Consider the following 22,286-nt stretch of genomic DNA (forward strand, 5'->3'; position numbering starts at 1 on the left):
ACAGTTTATAAGAATTGAACAGTTTATAAGAACTATTTCCAAAATAGTTCTTAGAAGTAAATTTTGAAGTTGATGGGCTATTATATCTTACAGGTTGTACGCAATGAACACTTAAAGATTGTTTCCAGAATGAAGCAATTTGCTAACATCTGCGCAGATTGCTCTTTGAGCCAAGAAAAACTGAATGCTAAGTGGAAGAGGAAGCCCCTGGATGGTTTTTAAATAAATGGGTAAAGAAACTCTTTAGCCATATAACTAAAGTGTACTTTGACATACAGAAATTATGCACATTGAATTATGGAGTGGGTAAAAAACACGACGATATGTGACGTAAACATGGATGAGAGTGAAACACAAGTGTTCCCCAAAGGTCTTAAGTACCTGCTATGGAGTTTAAAACATCTTTAGAAAATGATGTGTCCACAGAGTTTGCATGTTTCATAGCTGACTGGGTGTGAAATCCTCCATTGGTGCTGAGGTCGTCTCTAGATCCCTGCATTTCAAGCACAGAAGAGATTAATGGGAATTGCCATATTTCAACACTGGAAACCCACACATGCTTTCTTTGTTACACTTTTGATTTGATGCTATTTGACTTCACCTTTCATATTCCAGCAAAGGTCTTCTGCAAAAGCAGGTAGTAGAAATGGATAGTCACAACCATACTCTTCGACAGATCCATACCCCTAGTCACCACTTGATTTCTTATGTGATTTTTTCTTTTTTTAAAATGTAGTGGAAACTACCTTCTAGATATAAACTAAATGGTTGGAATGGCTACTGATTTTTTATGGATTATGCTATAGATTACATATCATTATAATCATGGGTCATCTTATGTATATTACTAATACTAAAAACTAATTCCAAATACTATGTGCCAGTCTCTATAAGTGTTTTCTACTAGACCATTTAATCCTCATAAGAATTCTGTGATGGAGTAATTCTATCCCATTCTATAAAGAAGATAGTAGAGGTTGAAAGAGCCTGGATTACTTATCTAAGGTTACATTGCTAGAAACTGGTATTACTGGGATTTGAACAAGGTCTTCCTCTAAACAGCTTTCCAAAGGCATAGCTCCTAACTTCGAGGTGGTAATATCTTGCCCTCCGTAGTGTGTTAATTCATCTGGGATGTGAACAGAGGAATCCGATCTCAGGTGGCTTGCTGTGCAGCCGCTATGGTGGCTCAGTGGAGGAGGGATGGCAAAGAGGCCACTCCTGGGTGTGACTGAAGCACTTGGCTACACTAACACCAGGTGGTCATGAAGCTCATGTAGGGGAAAGGTCAGGAGAAGGAGGAGGGGCACGCTGAGGATGGAGCCATGCATGCAACAGAGGAACCTGGTAAAAACTGGACAGAACTGGAAGGTGATACAGAGAAGAGAGGAAAATGATGGATGAGGTGGAAGGCTTCAGGGACCAATGTGGACCAAATGACATTGATGCCAACATCTCAAAATGGCTAGCACGAAATGCTTAGTTTGTTCACAGTTGAGGGAAAATAGCTCTCCAGGGCAAAAATACAAAACAGGGAAACTCTTTACTAAAATCAACATTTGAACCATTTTGTAAACTCACCTGATTAGATGTGTTGACAGTAAAAGGATACAGGTCCTTTAGGTAAATCCTTGGCATGTTGTCCAGAAGCATGCCATAGAGGGGCATGTATAAACTTGCTATCTGGGCCTGCTTCTCCTAGGGGGAAAGGTAGTCAAAAGAAATTATTCACATAAAAATCAATAGACTTGTAGGTTTGCTATGCATTTAATGCAGTGAGCCATTAAATGGTGTTTAGGGAAGGGAGAAAAGAAAATCACTCACTGGTTGTCTGTATCGGTCATCAAATGAATGCTTAGCCATTAAATTTTTTAGGACAGCTAAAGCTAAGTGCCTGATGTCTTGGTCTTCTTGCAGGGCAAAGCCAACTTCTCGGAGTAGAATTCCAATTAAGAAGTGTTTGCGGCAAAATTCATTTGTGACTGAATATTCAGGCATATCTTTGTGAGGAAAGCAAAGAGATCATGTTATTGAAAATCAAATGATCACTTTATAATTCAGAAAGATTTATCCAACAACTACCAACCCTCTCACCCCCAGGGAAGGATTCAGTAATGCAGTCTTACTACAGAGATGAGAAAATAGAGAGAGGAACATTCCAGAAGTATTGTGTGTACACTACTACCAATAATACTCACTGACCATGGTCAAATTCTATAAAAGTGGTATGTCTACAATGTTACAGGAGTTGAAAAGAGAAGATTGATTTTCTGTCTGGAAGAATCAGGAGGTGTGACTGGAAGGAATATGTTGAGATGGGCCTTTGAGGCTGTTGAAGGTTTGGAGAGGCAGAGGGTCAGGAGTCAGTGGTGGTGGGGGTTGGGGGTGAAAGAGAAGAGGTTGGGAGGACCAGGGGACAGGGTTTCGGTGTCACAGATTTCTGAAAGCACAGTGTATGGGGATTATAGGTTGGGGGTGTACAAGTCAGCACAGCAGCCAAGATGAGGTGGTGGGAATTGAGACTTGAGGGGCACTTGGGGCCGGATGATGGAGAGACCTAAACACAAATTCTTTAGCTAGTGCCTAGGACCCTCCACCATTTGGCACTGAATTCTGTGTAGAAAGGATTATGTCACCAAAGGCTTTGAGATCAGACCTGTGCCTATTTATTTGCTCACATGGCAACAGGATGTAAGTGAGTTATTCCTTGGGGGAAACGTGGGATAAGGGCTATAATACAAGAGGTTTGGCCCTGGGGAAGGGAGGGGAGAAGTGAGATGCATCTGGCCTGGGGTAGGAGGACCCAAGTAGTAGAAGAAAAATGACCAGGACAAGTTGGCTAAAGGATGTGAAAGAGCAAGAAGAGGAACACCAAAGGGACTGCAAAATCTGGAGCCTGAATTATGGAGAAATTGGAATCTTAAAATTTCCACTAAGTATGGATTTATTTGGAATTGCCCAATGTGCTTCCTAAATGTAATGATTAATAACAGGACTAGCGCCCACTTCTAGAACACGTGTTGAGTGCCAACATGAGGCCAAGCCCTTTACAGGGGTTATCTCAGTGAATCTGCGAGGTTACACGTTAGATGTAATGAACTGCTGAAATATTACAGTCATCACTGACTAGGGGCAAATGAAGCACGTGGAGGTTTGTAGTCTAGGACGATGCCACTGGAGGTGGAAGAAAAGGGAATGTGAAAGTTCTAGAAATAGTGGTCCAAGGGCGTAGTTAGGTTAAAAACATTTCTCTGTGTAATAGTGAGTATTCATGAGGGCCCAAAAGTAGAACACAACTTTGTAATTCCCAGCCTAGGGCTAGAGAAAAGTTCTGCCCAGACTGTTCTAAGTTATGAATCTATTTCAAGTAAAAATGATAATTTCAATCTTGAGAAATGAGCTGAAAAACCAGACCATGGTTTATTGACAGAAATATATCACATGAAGCTAGTTACACCGAACAAACATGTTATTGCATATAGCTGGGAATTTTGTTTATGATACACCCTAAGAAAATTTTAGATGATTTGGGAAATTTAAAAAAAGAAGTAAAACTCTGGAGAATAAAATAAGAAAGAATTGAAGTGGGCAAAGCATTTAATTATTTGTAACCAATGTTCAGTCAGCTTATTGACTGTTTTGATTGTATGATAAACATATGGCTATTTTTTGGCATCTGGAGATTGGAAACTTGTATTATGTATATCTATCAATATTATCTATCAATATTATATGTAGTATGTGCATCTGTCAATATTATCAGATTATGGTATGGCTACTGATGCTTAGATAATGTAATATAAAATGTAATTATTTACCTGATGCATGTAACTCTTGAGTTGATTCTGAAGGTGTTAAAGGATCTGGATTTAATGGGAATAAATAAAAAGTTTAGATATACACATACTCAGGTATACACCATATTCATTAACAATTGGTAATTTATACTGAAAAAGTAAAATACATTGTCCTAAACTATAAGTAAGACTCTTCAATAAAGTTTTGTTTCTTGGAAACAAATACCATAGGTTGTTTCCTTAAAAAAGGAAGCCATGAACAGAATTATTTTAATTCTTGGCCTTGTACTTGAGCACCTGTTATTTTCTATCAGAAATCTGCATGCCACAAAACATATATTTTTATGTTCATTGTTGATAATATTAGATCTATAAAGAGACTATTAGGACGTTTCCTGAGCTACTGACAAATAGTAAACAATTAGAATTAAAATATAAAACAGGTTTGCGCCTCTTGAGTATCTTAACCAGCATGTCTCACCCAATAATAACTTGGCACTAGTTTATACAATAAAAAGGAATACAAAACAAAAGTCGAAAGTAACGTTTCTACCTCTTTTTCTATAAAGGCATTAAAATTAAATGTACTTTGTAAATAAGAAAAAAATGGAATAACTAATTAAATAGTTTATGTTTATTCCTTAATAGAATTCAGTAGCTTATATTTAAGATTAAAATGACGGAACTTTCATGGTATGGCATAACATAAGAGACTTTTAACTACAGAGAACAAACTGAGGGTGGCTGGAGGGAGGTGGGTAGGGGAAGAGCTAAATGGGAGATAGGGATTAAGGAGGGCACCTGTGATAAGCACTGGGTGTTGTAGGTAAGTGATGAATCACTAAGTTCTACTCCTGAAATCAGTATTACACTATATGCTAACTAACTAGAATTTAAATAAAAATTTGAAACATAAAAAAAAATGACAACGCTTTCATAGGCTTGATAATGTACTTTACCCTATTTTCCCTCCAAAATATTATGCACACTTTACTCTATTTTCCCTCCAAAATACTAGCTTTGTATAATACATATAGTAGAAGTTGCAATACATGTGAGGAGGCTCTTTACCATCTTAGTTTCTGCTTTCCATGAATATCAAAACTGTGCCCTGTGGATAATTTACTCACACATTAGAAGCAAAGCATTTTGTCTTTTTTCCTCTCTCTCACTTTCCTCTCTCTTTTCCTCCCTCCATCCTTCATCCCACCCCCCCTTCCTTCCTCCTTTTCTTGAGGTATGATTGACTATAACACTATATTGGTTTCAGGTGTCCAACATAATAATTCCATATTTACATGTATTGCAAAATAGGAGCAGAATATTTTAAGTTCTTAAATCATTTTAGTGTTTTCTTTGAATCTTGATGTTAGATTAGCTTCTGATGGCTAGATGTGTGATGGTCATTTTGGTATCTATCTATATTGGTATATATAACATAGATATTAATAAAGTTAAAAATGAAAACGTTTTCTGTAGACCATTTATACTTTAGCAAATATGGAATCGAGGAGCCCCATTCTTCCCTGCACAGACATCAGGGGCTCTTTCTAACCCACAGATGCTGAGTATTTACAGTGACGCCCTCCTGCCTGCCTTTTTTTTTCTCCTTTTCAAGGCAAAAGTTTTTTTGTTTTTGTTTTGTTTTTGTATAAAACTCATTTTGAGGAATTGCATTTTAAATAATTGGACACTTTAATTGATACCTTTAAGTGTATTTGTACTCACAAAGTGTAACTTCTCCTCCTCATAATTTTCTGCCTTTCAAAATCAAAAGAAAGTTTTCTTTTGGAGACAGTATAGTAAAAGTATTACTGTAGGTTAAAATTCTTTGATTTATAATCATTGAGGCACAAACAAGACCAAGGAAGTAGGAAAAAAGCAACACATAAATGAAGGTAAAAACAAATAAATAAATTTGAATGTTCATTTTGTAGGAACCGGTGCAAATTCTGGGCATTACCTGGAATGTTTGCTGATCTTATGGGGAGACACAAAGGAATAAAGTGTTCATGCTGACATACTTCTTGAAGAAAATCAAATTTATACTGGCATAAGGTCTGAAAAAGAGGCAAACTAAATGACTTATTTACTCACCAAGAAGGTTAGTAAAAAATCTGCCTTTGAATCTTATACCTAGAAAGAAGATGTAGTTACTTTTGTGTACTTTTGTTTTTGAGCTTCTAAGAGATATGAAGATATGATCTTACCCAGTGGTATTTTCCATTTCTTTAAGCTTCTATTAGCCCATGTTTATTCTGAGAGGGCTTGTGTCTCATCACAGGTACAGAACTCTAAAACTGCACTGAGCTCATAGAACAGGTCACTGCAATCAACCCTTCTTATCCAGTGCTAAGGAAGATAATGGCCCACGTGATCTCTCTGTAGGTCTTTTGTTCTCAGACTATATTATTTGGTCTCACCTCTTTCCTGCCCTTGCAAACAGGTCTGTCTTCTCAATAATGTTTTGATTAGAACAGTGATTAATGGAATTCAGACATGGTCTAAGACAGCTTAATACATGTGTTAAAAACAATCACATAAGAAGGAACAATTAACATTTCATAAATATTCTGTTTTCCTCATTGTGCAGACTAAGTAATCAATTTTTAGGATCCAGTTAGGTTGTATTCATTGTATTCACTAATATCATCCAACAAAATAAAATATATTCCATTTGCTTGGATATTTTAGAATTATATTTTGTGGCAACTTCAGTTAATAATTTAAAATACTCTCATTTCAAACAAGGAGAGTATTTGACTTAATCCTTTGTGCATCAAAGTGAATAAGAGCATAATTAAATTGTATGTTAATTATTTTTCATTGAGTATGTTCTGTTTGGTTTCTGAAAAAAATAAATAATTTAGGCCTCCTGGAATTATATCTAAAAGGATATTCGGCAAATTTCATGCATAATTGGAGCACTAACAAAGAATATTCTTTCAAAAAATATATACAGAGGGAACTGGATTCTCAAAATCCAAATGGCATATAATCATATAACTCCCCTAGTCAAAAGTAAATCTCCATTGCCCAAAAGATAATGTTCAGGTTCCTAAGCATGGCATGAATGGATATAAGAAGATCATTATTTATTTTTGGCTTCTCTACATTCATTATTCTTTCCCAATACCTAGAAAATTACCCCTTGGGGACTTTCCTTCTTCCCAAAGGGCAAAGGTTAATGCGGAACTATCAGTTCTAGTGACCTGTCTTCCCTCCTTAAGAGGCAGGCATGTGACCCAAAGCAGGTTGGTCACACATTTCCTTTCTGGAATGTAAATCTTAAGCAGAGGGTTAAGGGGAAGAAAATGGTCCCAAGATATTTTTTAAGCAGTAGTGAGCCTTAGCCACATGGTTCTTCCTTTGCAATTATTCTTGTGCCCTGGCTCCTGTTCCTTCTCAAGCTCAGCTCTCCAGCTCTTTCACTGATGCCTTTATGCTTCTAATACGTTCCCTCTGCTCAAACTGACATAAGTTTCTGTTGCTTGCAACCCAAAGAGACTTAACTAACTGGTACAGCTTTCATGATCTGGCCCATGTGCCGGCATATGTCCTACTATAGCTCAATGGTTCTCAAAGTTGAAAGAATATAAGAATCACCTGAAAGCCTTATTGTAATGTAGATTTTGGAATCCCACCTGCCACAGTCAGCTCTGGGATCACTGGTCTGGGAACCACACTTTGAGAATCACTGCTCTCCAGACAGCATGGTTCCCAATCTATCTCCCAACACATTCTCCCTACTTGGGAAAGGGGGTCAACTGTCCATTCTTCCCTAGGCTGAAGGATTTCAGAAAAGTGAGACTTTCAGTGCTAAAACCAAGACAATCCCAAACAAACCTGACTATGATAATTGCAGCTGAAAAGTATTACTCCTTTCACCGCCCACAGGAAATAGAAGTGAAACCTACATGTTCATTCCAGACTCCCCTCTCCACAGTCCCCCTTTAAGGAAGGATGTGAGAGACGAACAGATAGACCGTTTTAAAAGGCTGCCTCTCATTGGGATAGAAACTATTTGTTGATGCAGAGGATGGATAGGCTAATGTTTTAAGCAGGAAAACACAGAGACTAGTAGATTTATTTATAATGCAGTGGTTTAGAAAGCAATCAGTCCTTCACTTGGTTCTTACCTTGAGATCACCAGAGGAGAACATGCTGACATAATTGTTAACCATCTTAAATACAAAGCCCCGATCCATAAATGTAAAACAGCGCTAAAAAATACAAAATTGTAAATTCAGACATTTTTGCTTTAAAGGTCATTAAAGATTTTAGAAAAGGTGGTTAAATATATTGAAGTAAAATGACATTTAACTAAATGTGTTGTGTAATAAATGTTTTAAAAGAACTCTACAATATGTTTAAGCATTCATCCACGTATGGCAACTAATTAAAACGTGAGATAGTGTGCACATACCAGAAAGTTACAAACCCCTATTTGTCAATTTTATAAAACACCACTTAAAATATTGCGGTGAAATATTATAGCCCTTTCCTTTCTATACAGGTTTTAGCTTTTACTTATCTATTTATTTTTTAAAATCACTTAAATACATTTTATTACTGTTCTTTTAGTAATTTGACTACACAGTTTATCAGGTGAAGATCCTTTGCTGTACAATAACTGGGTAGGAACAGAGGTGGCAGAGGTGGATCAGGAAAGCCTTTTTAAATCTCTGGCTTCCTTTAACCAAGTAGTTTCCTTTCCAGGCAAGGCAGCTTGAATTTGTGGAATGAAGGTAAGAGACCCTGAGATTTCCATCTCTTACTCTGTTGTCAAGGAGGGTCTTAAACAGCAAGTAGGTTGGGAGGAGACAGGCAAACACATTCCAAGTTGGCACAGTACTCTCTCTCCAAAAGACCAATGGCCATGTAAGCAGTAACTGAGCAACGTTGGCCAAATGACTGTGCTGGGTAAGTGTGAAGTAGGAGGCACAAACCGAATTTATTGATGCCAGACCCTGGGGAGGTCATCACTGTGTGCATGGGTTTGATTCCATCATCCACATGGATGTGAGGACGTACATGGGAAAAACTTGCTGCTGCTGTACCACTTAGTAGGGAAGGTTTCTTTCTTGTCTCTAGGGTTTGACATGTACCATTGCAATGGTTTTGCATTTTTTGGATCTCTTCTCAATTTTACAAACAAATCTCTTCTCTCAGAGAGGACAGGATGTAAAATTGGTCATAGATAGGATATTTACCAAGTAGAAAGTCTCCCGTTGAAAGACATCTGTGCATAAACAACTATTTTCTCTAGTAATGTTCTTCTAATTGTTAGGGAGGTCATTTATATTTTTGTTTTATTTTCCTTTCCCTTGTCCTTTGGTTTCTTCTGATTGTTATGTACCTACTCATTCCTTACTATGTTAGTATGCTGCTTCATTTATATTTTCATTTTTTTTAAAGATTTTATTTATTTATTTGACTGAGAGAGCTCACAAGTAAAGAGAGAGGCAGGCGGAGAGAGAGGAGGGAGCAGGCTCCCTGCTGAGCAGAGAGCCTGATGCGGGACTCGATCCCAGGACCCTGAGATCATGACCCCAGCCGAAGGCAGCGGCTTAACCCACTGAGCCACCCAGGCGCCCCTATATTTTCATTTTTAATATGAATTTAAGTTCTTTCAATAACTCTCCATTCACTAAAAGGTAAATGGCTCCTGTGTCCTCCCATCTGCCAGTGGAGAAGTGGGGAGAGGCAGACACCAGAGCACAGTCACAGTCACAGGCTCAGAAGATGTAAAGAGATGTAAAGAGATAGGCGAGGAAGAAAATAGGGGCTTTTCTGTTTCTGTACAACATGGGGTCCCAGCAGGTATGTCAAATCCTTGCAGGTTCTCCAGCTGTAGGAGTTAGTCCCCAACCTCGAAATATCCCCAATGTGGAGTTTTTCCAGAGAAGACCTCCCCTTGCTGTCTTCTTTCTGTTGGAAAGGGGTTTGGGTCTGACCTTACAGAGAGAGGAGGACCATCCAATACAACTGTGGGATCTAGAAACATCTCAATAAAAAAGCAGATGAAAAAGAACCCTGGGGAGTCAATGGTAAAGACACAAGGGCTTTTGACTCAATAGAGAAGGGGTTGGTGAGTTCTGTCACTGAACCAGAGTAGTGGCAGTTGTCCCAAACAGGGGTGACAGTCCTTATTCTGCAGAGCAGACGTGATAGTTTTTGAAGGAGGTCAAACCCCAGCCTTAGTGACAGGGAAGATGGGGAGAAGGCTCGCTGCCCTGGGAATCGAGGAAAACCCATTTAGAGTTTCTTGAGATTGAAGAAAGACCTATGTGGTAAGTTTGTCATCCTCTTTCCAAGGGGCAGTGAGGGAAAAAGGATACATATCCTAGGATGTAAGATCAGCAGAATCAGCCTTCTGCCTGCAGAGAGCCCTCCTACAAGTCAAGCTTCATCAAGCGCCTCTCCTGTCATGGGTCCATCTCCTCATTGCTTGACCCAAGTGCAGAAGTTCTTCAGCCCATTGCTGAAGTCTAGAGGGGCCTCTTTGCTTTTGTTTAAAAATAATTTATATTAAGTTTATAGTAACAAAAAATAATTCGTAGCAAGCTTTGGCAAACTGTGGCCCATCAGCCCAAACTGCTTGTCTTTTCTCTTTCTTTCTTTCTTTCTTTCTTTCTTTCTTTCTTTCTTTCTTTCTTTCTTTCTTTCTTTCTTTCTTTCCTTTTTAAGATTTATTTATTTGAGAGAGAGAGGGTACAAGTGGGGGGGCCTCCAAGGTGGGTAGAGAATCTCAAGCAGACTTCCCATTGAGTCAGACAAGGGGCTCGATCTCACCACCGTGAGATCATGACCTGAGCCAAAATCGTAAGTCTGACATTTAGACTGAGCTACCCAGGTGTCCCCACTGTCTGTTTCTGTAAATCAAGTGTTATTGGAACATAGCCACACTCAATCATCTACATATTGTCTATGGTGAACAGTTTATGGCTCTATTGTGCTACAATGGTTGAGTATTTGTGCCAAAGACTATATATCCTGTGTAGCTAAAGATGTTTAGTATTTGGCCCTTTACAAAAAAAGTTTGCAGGTTCCTGATCTGGAAGATAACTTATACTCTACCAGAATATTCTCAGTTTGGTTTAATAAACTAAAAGCCAAATATTCTAAATTATGTGAAAAAATATATTGTCATAATAAAATAATATTTTTTATTTAACCAATTGGGAGGACATAATAATTTTAGTCTATCATTCATTTGGTAAAGGGTATGAAACCCCAAACTGTAAAATGAACCAGATGAGAGTCCTTGCCCTTTCTTTACATGTTTTACAAAACCACTGGTCCTACTATTTTCTTTTTCATCTTGGATACTTGCTTTCACTCCTGTGCTAGATATTAGCTTGGGTACCACCCACAGCAACTTTTCATGGATGAACTCTGTGGAAAACACTTACTTATTAAAAATCATAGAACCTTTAAGTCAAATAAACAAATACAGTGACCTTCTCCTTTTCAGACACTCACTTATTCACCTTCTTGTGATGTTTACAGAGAAATATCACAGATGTTTATTAAACATATTTTGCTACAAACCAAGACTATCTCCTATATTAGATGATTTCCAAATGTCCAAAGTTAACTGAAAGAAAGTGATCAGTCAGGCACATGTGTCAAAAGATAATGTCTGCCTGAGCAGGAAAATACAAATCACACTGAAATTTCCTTTGCTATCTCCCTGGTACTATGCCTATATAAGAAGAGTATCTAGATGGGTTCACTCAGGTAAATGGAGTTGTGACCCAGACTGGCAGTAAAAAGAAAAATGACAAAATCTCCGTAGATAGTCACAGGTCCATTTGTACCCTATATACTTTTAGGAGAGAACAATAAGAGAAACGGACAAGGTTTTGGCTTACTTGTTAAAAAATATTACTTTCCCTCCCCTGTCCCATCTTGTTTCATTTTTCCCACTCTCTGACCCACACGACACCCTGCCCTAATGGGACCAAGGAGGGAGAAAAACCATAAGAGACTCTTAATCTCAGGAAACAAACTGAGGGTTGCTGGGAGATCGGGGGGGGGGGGAGGGATAAAGTAGCTGTTATGGACACTGGGGAGGGTATATGCTATGGTGAGTGCTGGGAATTGTGTAAGACTGATGATTCACAGACCTGTTCCCCTGAAGCAAATAACATACTATATATTAATAAAAAATATTACTTTCCTATAATATGATATAAAGGAAGGCACATTCTGACCTAGGACATTTTTATATGCCCACAGCAGAGATACTGTTCTTTCCATTCTTGGAAAACAATCTTGGCACAACTATGGTGTGAAAATTATATTCCAGTTGTGAAATTCCAAAGCCATTTCATTCATGGTTATTTGATTACTAATGTAGGATTTAATAACCAAAAGAGGCAAAAGTCATTTGAAGCCCAAACTGAGCAAATAGCCCTTATCATATTTCTGGGAATATGAGATATTTATAATGCCAATAGCAGGAATGAGCAATGTTGAGCAGCTGAAAGCTCAAAGTTCATCAATTCACAGGCATTATGCCAAATGACTACATTCAGTTTTATACTTCAAAAAATTGCTCTCTTTCCTTTTCCCTTTTCCTCTCCTAGCTCAAAAGATTCATCTAATAATCTTTACAAAATGTTTTAAAAGAAGTTTTCAGTGTCAAATAAATACCACTGAAACTAAAATTTGAAAACCATGCTTGGCAGAGAGGATCATAGAGGAAAGGGAGGGAAAACAGAATGGGAAGAAATCAGAGAGGGAGACTAACCAGGAGAAACTCAAAGAAACTGAGGGTTGTTGGAGGGGAGATAGGTGAGCAGATAGGGTAACTGGGTGACAGGCATTAAGGAGGGCACATGAGGTGATGAGCACTTGGTGTTATATGAAACTGATGAATCACTGAACTCTACCTCTGAAACTAATGACCGAACATATGTTGGCTACTTGAATTTAAATAAATAATAAAAAAAAGAGAACCATGCTTGTAGAGTGGACTTTTATAATGTACAATATATTAAACTGTTTCCACTTATAAACTTCACAGTTTTATTTTTGATTTGCAATCCATATAATCTATATAGTCTTATAGACTTTTAAGACTATAGATGTAGAGATTATGTTTGTTTTTATCTATTGTCAGTCCATGCTTTTTACCCACAAATTTCACAAAACGACTGGTACCAATGTTAGCCTTCTACTCCATCTTGTCCTTTTCAATCTTGGACATTTTTTATTTGCCCCCAAGTGAGACAGTGTAATTTTATGCACCACAAGAAGCAACTTTTGTATAAATGTGCTCTAAGGGAATCACATTTATTCCAAGTATAGAGCATTTAAACCAAGGAGGGTAGATAAAGGTCTTTTCTCTTTTTAAAAGACTTGCTTATTCATCATTCTTTGCAATTTAGCGAAGAATACTGCAGATGTTTCTTAAACATAATTTGCTTACAAATTAGAAAGTATCATTTTTTCTCAAATTTCTTCTTCTATCAAACACCTCAAATAAACTATTGGCATAGTAACCAACTTTATTCCCATAGGTCTTAAAATGTGGTAGAAAACTAATTTTTTTCTTCTTTACTCTCTTCATCACTAATTCTGACCATTCCTTTTTCTTTCAAAAGCAGGAAAAAAGCAAAAAGAAGAGACAAAATTTTGAAGAAAAACAGTGAATTTTAGATGAGACCACATAGAGTGTATAATTTGAAATGATGTTTAATACATTAAAAATGGATTTAACTGGATTAAAACTCACCAAAGATAATTTGGTCTAATTTTATATCTACCTCCATGGCCTCTTAGCTTTCTTTATATAGTTAGTATTAATTTATGTATTCTTACACTTATCCAGTATGTTCCAATGGGCATCATAAAGATACAAGAAAAGTGGCTTCATCAAGTTTACAATAGTCAATAGTTGGGCAAAAGAAGGAATAAGAGAAGAACATTATCTTTCTAGTTGGATGTATATATTTTTAAAGATTTTATTTATTCAAGAGAGAGAGCAGAGAGAGAGAGAGAGGGAGCAAGAGCAAGGGGGTAGGGGGATAGAGAGAGGTATAGGAAGATGCAGGCTCCTGACGCAGGGCTTGATCCCAGGACCCCAGGATCATGACCTGAAATGAAGGCAGACATTTAACAGACTGAGCCACCCAGACACAACTTTCTAGTTTGATGTATTATCTCTTTAGTGATATACTCTCATTTGACATTTGCTTTTTTTTTTTTTTGACTAAGCATATTTTTTTTCTCAATTCCATCTCTAATCCAAAGAAACATAACTATAATACTATGTGTGTGTGTGTGTGTATGGAGTTTAGTAAGTAATTTCTCAATACTTTGATTGTTTTAAAAATGTGATTAGTGCATAACAAAAACGTCAAATTACCAAAAGTTCCCAAAGCAGCTATTTGACATCATTGTTGGAACTATAGCCAATCAAGGGCAGAAATGCCCAAGATCATTTGCCACAGTGCAGCTTTTCCTTTAAAAACCTCATTTTTATCTTTACCAATGTTTAGAAATACTATGATTTGACAATAGTCAGTCAGATGGTTACTTTTATTAAAACTTGGTTTTTGTTCTATATGACTCCAAATTGGAAAAAAAAATATTAGAAAGTATGATGCATCAGTAGAAGTATTCACCTAATAGTGATAGTTTTGACTTTTTATCATAAATGGAGATGTGGATTGATTAACATTTGGAGTAGCTCACATCCAAGATCATGAAGGCTTGAACGGAATGGCAAACTTTTAGAACTGTACCTTAAGAAATCTGGCAACGCTATGATTTGCCCTTCTTGTTTCTTCAAGTGCATCCTTGTACTTCCAAATCACGTGATCGCATAGGACCATGACAAGATTGTCCAACTCATTCTGATAAGATTCAGGAAATCTTTGAGTCCGAGAAAGCTAAGGAAAAAAATGGATCATTTCTTTATAATGTGGCATGTCAAATCCTAAGCCTGGAAAAAAAAAGAAACTGGAAGACTGATTTCATTTTGTATAACATCAAACAAAGACAGTGCTTTTGGAAACTTGAAAGTGATAATAAAATAGAAGTCATTTTAATTTCAAGATAATGATTTCCATCATTTCCATTTCATCTTTCCTTCTATTTTGCCCAATGAATTTTTCACTTTTTCATTAAAAAGTAAAATACATATTAATTCAAACTATTCAAACAGTGTAGAAGTGTAACATGTTCTATGACCTCTCACATCTTAATTCCCCTCCCTTCCCTCTTAAAAAATAATTATAATGAATATTATTCTAGATTTACATTAACACATAGTTCTCTATTTTTTTTTAAAGATTTTATTTCTTTGACAGAAAGAGAGAGTGAGAGAGGGAACACAAGCAGTAGGAGTGGGAGAGGGAGAAGCAGGCTTCCCACTGAGCAGGTAGCCCCACGCAGAACTCTATCCCAGGACCCTGAGATCACGACCTGGGCCAAAGGCAAACGCTTAACGACTGAGCCACCCAGGCACCCCATAGTTCTCTATTTAATTTTAAATAATTTATTTTGACTTTTTAAAGACTAGGCATGCCCCAACTATAAAAGTTGAATGAATGAGTAACTGAGTGAGTACAGATGTTGGCTTGAAATGTTCTCTAGTAAATTCCAGGTAATCTTTTCTGAAAAATTGATTTCAGCTTTATTGAGGTATAAATGACATATAAAACCGTAAGACAGTTAAAGCATACATTGTGTTTTTTTAAAAAGATTTTATTTATTTATTTGAGAGAGAGAGAGGGAGCGAGTGAGAGCACAAGCAGAGGCGAGGTCAGAGGGAGAGGAGTAGAGGGGGAGGGGAGGAGAGCGAAAGAGGGAGAGGGAGAAGGAGGCTCTCGAGAAGCAGGGAGACTCGGGGCTTGATCCCAGGACCCTGAGATCATGACCTGAGTTGAAGGCAGATGCTTAACTGACTGAGCCACCCAGGTGCCCCTAAAATTGTGGTGTTTGATATACATGTGCACTGTGAAAGATTCCTTCCATCTAGTTAATTAACATATCCATCATCTCACATATTTATCTTTATTTTTGTGTGTGTGGGAACATTTAAGTTTTACTCTTAGCAATTTCAATCATACGACACACTGTTATTAGCTATAATCATCGTGTTTTACATCAGATCCTCAACCCTTCTTCATCTTGAAGCTGCAAGTTTGTACAAGGTGGTCCTAACCTCACAGTCCCAGCATATGCTGCAGCAGGTGCCAGTGAGAACTCATAGTCAAGAGATGTGTCACCAGATACATGTATGGACCTAAACTCACTGGGTCCCCAAGGACCACCCCTCAGGTCCAGGAATCTTCTCCTCCTGTTGGACCTCCTGCACAGGGTGGGGGAATTTCAGGCAGCTAAGTTTTCCCATCTATCTGTAGTTCATGCGTTTACTCAGTCCTTTGGACAAGATAGGCAAAATTGATTCATCTTGACAAGTTGGTTTTAAAATTAGACTTAAATTTTCACTATAGATAGAAACACAAAATTTAGAGATAGACTGAACTACATAATTCTAAGATTCTCTGCACCCAGCCTGCCATGCTGCTGAATAAAAACCATGGAGGATGAAGTTATAGGAATCACTTAGAATGTACATAAGTTCCACTATGGGAGGCTGCTTTGGTCTACAACTGCCCTTTTCTTTCCTTTTCTTCTTTTCTTTTCTTTTCTTTTCTTTTCTTTTCTTTTCTTTTCTTTTCTTTTCTTTTCTTTTCTTTTCTTTTCTTTTCTCTTCTCTCCTCTCCTCTCCTCTCCTCTCCTCCCCTCCCCTCCCCTCCCCTCCCCTTCCCTTCCCTTCCCTTTTTCTTCTCTTCTCCTCTCCTCTTTTCTTTTCAACTAAGTCAAGGCCCTCAGGTGCTTTTGTGCACTGGATTTTTTTTTTTTTAAGTCAACTTACCAGGACCCTGCTATATAGAGTTTTGGGATATTATGGTTACCCTCCATGCATACTTAACACTTAGTGTGAAAATTAAATTAAATTAACAACAAATAAACCCAAGGAATTTAATTACATGCATCATTTTCATTCTGCTCCGTATACCTTGGGAAATAAGAGCAAATAATTCTTCTACATGAAAGCAACATTCATTTTTTAAATAATCAAAGCACATTTGTAGATGTCCTCTTTTCCTTTTGTTAATTCTCTAAGATGCATGAAGCAGACCAGCACCGACATTGTCTTCACACAAGGCCACGTGTTGACACCGTGGACTTTGATGTTCCCTGTTTCACTCTCTTTTTCTCTTCCTCTCAGACTCCCCTTGAGGCCCACTCCCACTCTTAACATAAAGGTGCTCTGACTGGAAAATACACGAGTAGTATTTTTTTTTTAATTTTATTTTTTATAAACATATATTTTTATCCCCAGGGGTACAGGTCTGCGAATCGCCAGGTTTACACACTTCACAACACTCACCATAGCACATACCCTCCCCAATTCCATAACCCCACCCCCCCTCTCCCAACACCCCTCCCCCCATCAACCCTCAGTTTGTTTTGTGAGATTAAGAGTCACTTATGGTTTGTCTCCCTCCCAATCCCATCTTGTTTCATTTACTCTTCTCCTACCCCCTCAACCCCCCATGTTGCATCTCCTCTCCCTCATATCAGGGAGATCATATGATAGTTGTCTTTCTCCAATTGACTTATTTCGCTAAGCATGATACCCTCTAGTTCCATCCATGTCGTCGCAAATGGCAAGATTTCATTTCTTTTGATGGCTGCATAGTATTCCATTGTGTATATATACCACATCTTCTTTATCCATTCGCCTGTTGATGGACATCTAGGTTCTTTCCATAGTTTGGCTATTGTAGACATTGCTGCTATAAACATTCAGGCGCAACGTGCCCCTTCAGATCACTATGTTTGTATCTTTAGGGTAAATACCCAGCAGTGCAATTGCTGGGTCATAGGGTAGTTCTATTTTCAACGTTTTGAGGAACCTCCATGCTGTTTTCCAGAGTGGTTGCACCAGCTTGCATTCCCACCAACAGTGTAGGAGGGTTCTCCTTTCTCCGCATCCTCGCCAGCATCTGTCATTTCCTGACTTGTTCATTTTAGCCATTCTGACTGGTGTGAGGTGATATCTCATGGTGGTTTTGATTTGTATTTCCCTGATGCCGAGTGATATGGGGCACTTTTTCATGTGTCTGTTGGCCATCTGGATGTCTTCTTTGCAGAAATGTCTGTTCATGTCCTCTGCCCATTTCTTGATTGGATTATTTGTTCTTTGGGTGTTGAGTTTGCTAAGTTCTTTATAGATTTTGGACACTAGCCCTTTATCTGATATGTCATTTGCAAATATCTTCTCCCATTCTGTCAGTTGTCTTTTGGTTTTGTTCACTGTTTCCTTTGCTGTGCAAAAGCTTTTGATCTTGATAAAATCCCAAAAGTTCATTTTTGCCCTTGCTTCCCTTGCCTTTGGTGATGTTCCTAGGAAGATGTTGCTGCGGCTGAGGTCGAAGAGGTTGCTGCCTGTGTTCTCCTCGAGGATTTTGATGGATTCCTTTCTCACATTGAGATCCTTCATCCATTTTGAGTCTATTTTCGTGTGTGGTGTAAGGAAATGATCCAATTTCATTTTTCTGCATGTGGCTGTCCAATTTTCCCAACACCATTTATTGAAGAGGCTGTCTTTGTTCCATTGGACATTCTTTCCTGCTTTGTCGAAGATGAGTTGACCATAGAGTTGAGGGTCTATTTCTGGGCTCTCTATTCTGTTCCATTGATCTATGTGTCTGTTTTTGTGCCAGTACCATGCTGTCTTGATGATGACAGCTTTGTAATAGAGCTTGAAGTCCGGAATTGTGATGCCACCAACTTTGGCTTTCTTTTTCAATATTGCTTTGGCTATTCGAGGTCTTTTCTGGTTCCATATAAATTTTAGGATTCTTTGTTCCATTTCTTTGAAAAAAATGGATGGTACTTTGATAGGAATTGCATTAAATGTGTAGATTGCTTTAGGTAGCATAGACATTTTCACAATATTTATTCTTCCAATCCAGGAGCATGGAACATTTTTCCATTTCTTTGTGTCTTCCTCAAATTCTTTCATGAGTACTTTATAGTTTTCTGTGTATAGATTCTTAGTCTCTTTGGTTAGGTTTATTCCTAGGTATCTTATAGTTTTGGGTGCAATTGTAAATGGGATGGACTCCTTAATTTCTCTGTCTTCTGTCTTGTTGTTGGTGTAGAGAAATGCAACTGATTTCTGTGCATTGATTTTATATCCTGACACTTTACTGAATTCCTGTACAAGTTCTAGCAGTTTTGGAGTGGAGTCTTTTGGGTTTTCCACAATAGTATCATATCATCTGCAAAGAGTGATAGTTTGACTTCTTCTTTGCCGATTTGGATGCCTTTAACTTCCTTTTGTTGTCTGATTGCTGAGGCTAGGACTTCTAGTACTATGTTGAATAGCAGTGGTGATAACGGACATCCCTGCCGTGTTCCTGACCTTAGCGGAAAAGCTTTCAGTTTTTCTCCATTGAGAATGATATTTGCGGTGGGTTTTTCATAGATGGCTTTGATAATATTGAGGTATGTGCCGTCTATCCCTACACTTTGAAGAGTTTTGATCAGGAAGGGATGCTGAACTTTGTCAAATGCTTTTTCAGCATCTATGGAGAGTATCATATGGTTCTTGTTCTTTCTTTTATTAATGTGTTGTATCACATTGATTGATTTGCGGATGTTGAACCAACCTTGCAGCCCTGGAATAAATCCCACTTGGTCATGGTGAATTATCCTTTTAATGTACTGTTGAATCCTATTGGCTAGTATTTTGGCGAGAATTTTTGCATCTGTGTTCATCAAGGATATTGGTCTGTAGTTCTCTTTTTTGATGGGATCCTTGTCTGGTTTTGGGATCAAGGTGATGCTGGCTTCATAAAATGAGTTTGGAAGTTTTCCTTCTATTTCTATTTTTTGGAACAGTTTCAGGAGAATAGGAATTAGTTCTTCTTTAAATGTTTGGTAGAATTCCCCCGGGAAGCCATCTGGCCCTGGGCTTTTGTTTGTTTGGAGATTTTTGATGACTGTTTCAATCTCCTTAATGGTTATGGGCCTGTTCAAGCTTTCTATTTCTTCCTGGTTCAGTTGTGGTAGTTTATATGTCTCTAGGAATGCATCCATTTCTTCCAGATTGTCAAATTTGTTGGCGTAGAGTTGCTCATAGTATGTTCTTATAATTGTCTGTATTTCTTTGGTGTTCATTGTGATCTCTCCTCTTTCATTCATGATTTTATTTATTTGGGTCCTCTCTCTTTTCTTTTTGATAAGTCTGGCCAGGGGTTTATCAATCTTATTAATTCTTTCAAAGAACCAGCTCCTAGTTTTGTTGATTTGTTCTATTGTTTTTTTGGTTTCTATTTCATTGATTTCTGTTCTGATCTTTATGATTTCTCTTCTCCTGCTGGGTTTAGGGTTTCTTTCTTGTTCTTTCTCCAGCTCCTTTAGGTGTAGGGTTAGGTTGTGTACCTGAGACCTTTCTTGTTTCTTGAGAAAGGCTTGTACCGCTCTATATTTTCCTCTCAGGACTGCCTTTGTTGTGTCCCACAGATTCTGAACCGTTGTGTTTTCATTATCATTTGTTTCCATAAATTTTTTCAATTCTTCTTCAATTTCCTGGTTGACCCATTCATTCTTTAGGAGAATGCTGTTTAGTCTCCATGTATTTGGGTTCTTTCCAAATTTCCTCTTGTTATTGAGTTCTAGCTTTAGAGCATGGTGGTCTGAAAATATGCAGGGAATGATCCTAATCTTTTGATAACGGTTGAGACTTGATTTAGGACCAAGAATGTGATCTATTCTGGAGAATGTTCCATGTGCACTAGAGAAGAATGTGTATTCTGTTGCTTTGGGATGAAATGTTCTGAATATACCTGTGATGTCCATCTGGTCCAGTGTGTCATTTAAGGCCTTTATTTCCTTGTTGATCTTTTGCTTGGATGATCTGTCCATTTCAGTGAGGGGAGTGTTAAAATCCCCTACTATTATTGTATTATTGTCGATGTGTTTCTTTGATTTTGTTATTAATTGGTTTATATAGTTGGCTGCTCCCACATTAGGGGCATAGATATTTAAAATTGTTAGATCTTCTTGTTGGACAGTTCCTTTGAGTATGATATAGTGTCCTTCCTCATCTCTTATTATAGTCTTTGGCTTAAAATCGAATTGATCTGATATAAGGATTGCCACTCCTGCTTTCTTCTGATGTCCATTAGCATGGTAAATTCTTTTCCACCCCCTCACTTTAAACCTGGAGGTGTCTTCGGGTTTAAGATGAGTTTCTTGTAGGCAACATATAGATGGGTTTTGTTTTTTTATCCATTCTGATACCCTGTGTCTTTTGATTGGGGCATTTAGCCCATTAACATTCAGGGTAAGTATTGAGAGATATGAATTTAGTGTCATTGTATTGCCTGTAAGGTGACTGTTATTGTATATTGTCTCTGTTTCTTTCTGATCTACTACTTTTAGGGTCTCTCTTTGCTTAGAGGACCCCTTTCAATATTTCCTGTAGAGCTGGTTTGGTATTTGCAAATTCTTTCAGTTTTTGTTTGTCCTGGAAGCTTTTAATCTCTCCTTCTATTTTGAATGATAGCCTACCTGGATATAGTATTCTTGGCTGCATGTTTTTCTCATTTAGTACTCTGAATATATCATGCCAGCTCTTTCTGGCCTGCCACGTCTCTGTGGATAAGTCTGCTGCCAATCTAATATTTTTACCATTGTACGTTACAGACTTCTTTTCCCGGGCTGCTTTCAGGATCTTTTCTTTGTCACTAAGACTTGTAAATTTTACTTTTAGGTGACAGGGTGTGGACCTATTCTTATTGATTTTGAGGGGGGTTCTCTGAACCTCCTAGATTTTGATGCTTGTTCCCTTTGCCATATTGGGGAAATTCTCTCCAATAATTCTCTCCAACATACCTTCTGCTCCCCTGTTTCCTCTTCTTCTGGAATCCCAATTATTCTAATGTTGTTTCGTCTTATGGTGTCACTTATCTCTCGAATTCTCCCCTCGTGGTCCAGTAGCTGTTTGTCCCTCTTTTGCTCAGCTTCTTTATTCTCTGTCATTTGGTCTTCTATATCACTAATTCTTTCTTCTGCCTCATTTATCCTAGCAGTGAGAGCCTCCATTTTTGGGTGCACCTCATTAATAGCTTTTTCATTTCAACTTGGTTAGATTTTAGTTCTTTTATTTCTCCAGAAAGGGCTTTTATATCTCCCGAGAGGGTTGCTTTAATATCTTCCATGCCTTTTTCAAGCCCGGCTAGAACCTTGAGAATCGTCATTCTGAACTCTATATCAGACATGTTACCAATGTCTGTATTGATTAGGTCCCTAGCCTTTGGTACTGCTTCTTGTTCTTTTTTTTGTTGTGAATTTTTCCGCCTTGTCATTTTGTCCAGATAAGAGTATATGAAGGAGCAAGTAAAATACTAAAATGGTGGCAACAACCCCAGGAAAATATGCTTTAGC

At 37.9% G+C, this 22,286-nt stretch overlaps 1 protein-coding gene across 12 annotated transcripts in view; it reads right to left on the reverse strand.

Annotated features, from left to right (window-relative positions):
* DOCK10 (dedicator of cytokinesis 10) overlaps positions 1-22,286 on the reverse strand; it is a 290,337-nt gene that overhangs the window by 43,180 nt on the left and 224,871 nt on the right. For all 12 annotated transcript variants that reach the window (XM_047721140.1, XM_047721142.1, XM_047721146.1 and 9 more), the window contains exons 28-34: positions 14,555-14,701; positions 7,937-8,020; positions 5,761-5,857; positions 3,819-3,863; positions 1,825-2,000; positions 1,582-1,698; positions 382-493 (exon numbers count right to left, since the gene is read on the reverse strand). In XM_047721140.1, coding sequence (XP_047577096.1) covers positions 382-493; positions 1,582-1,698; positions 1,825-2,000; positions 3,819-3,863; positions 5,761-5,857; positions 7,937-8,020; positions 14,555-14,701 — 778 coding nt within the window. The remainder of the gene's footprint in view (positions 1-381; positions 494-1,581; positions 1,699-1,824; positions 2,001-3,818; positions 3,864-5,760; positions 5,858-7,936; positions 8,021-14,554; positions 14,702-22,286) is intronic.

This window comes from Lutra lutra, chromosome 3 (assembly GCF_902655055.1).
Source record: "Lutra lutra chromosome 3, mLutLut1.2, whole genome shotgun sequence".
In the NCBI taxonomy this organism is placed as follows: Eukaryota; Metazoa; Chordata; class Mammalia; order Carnivora; family Mustelidae; genus Lutra; species Lutra lutra.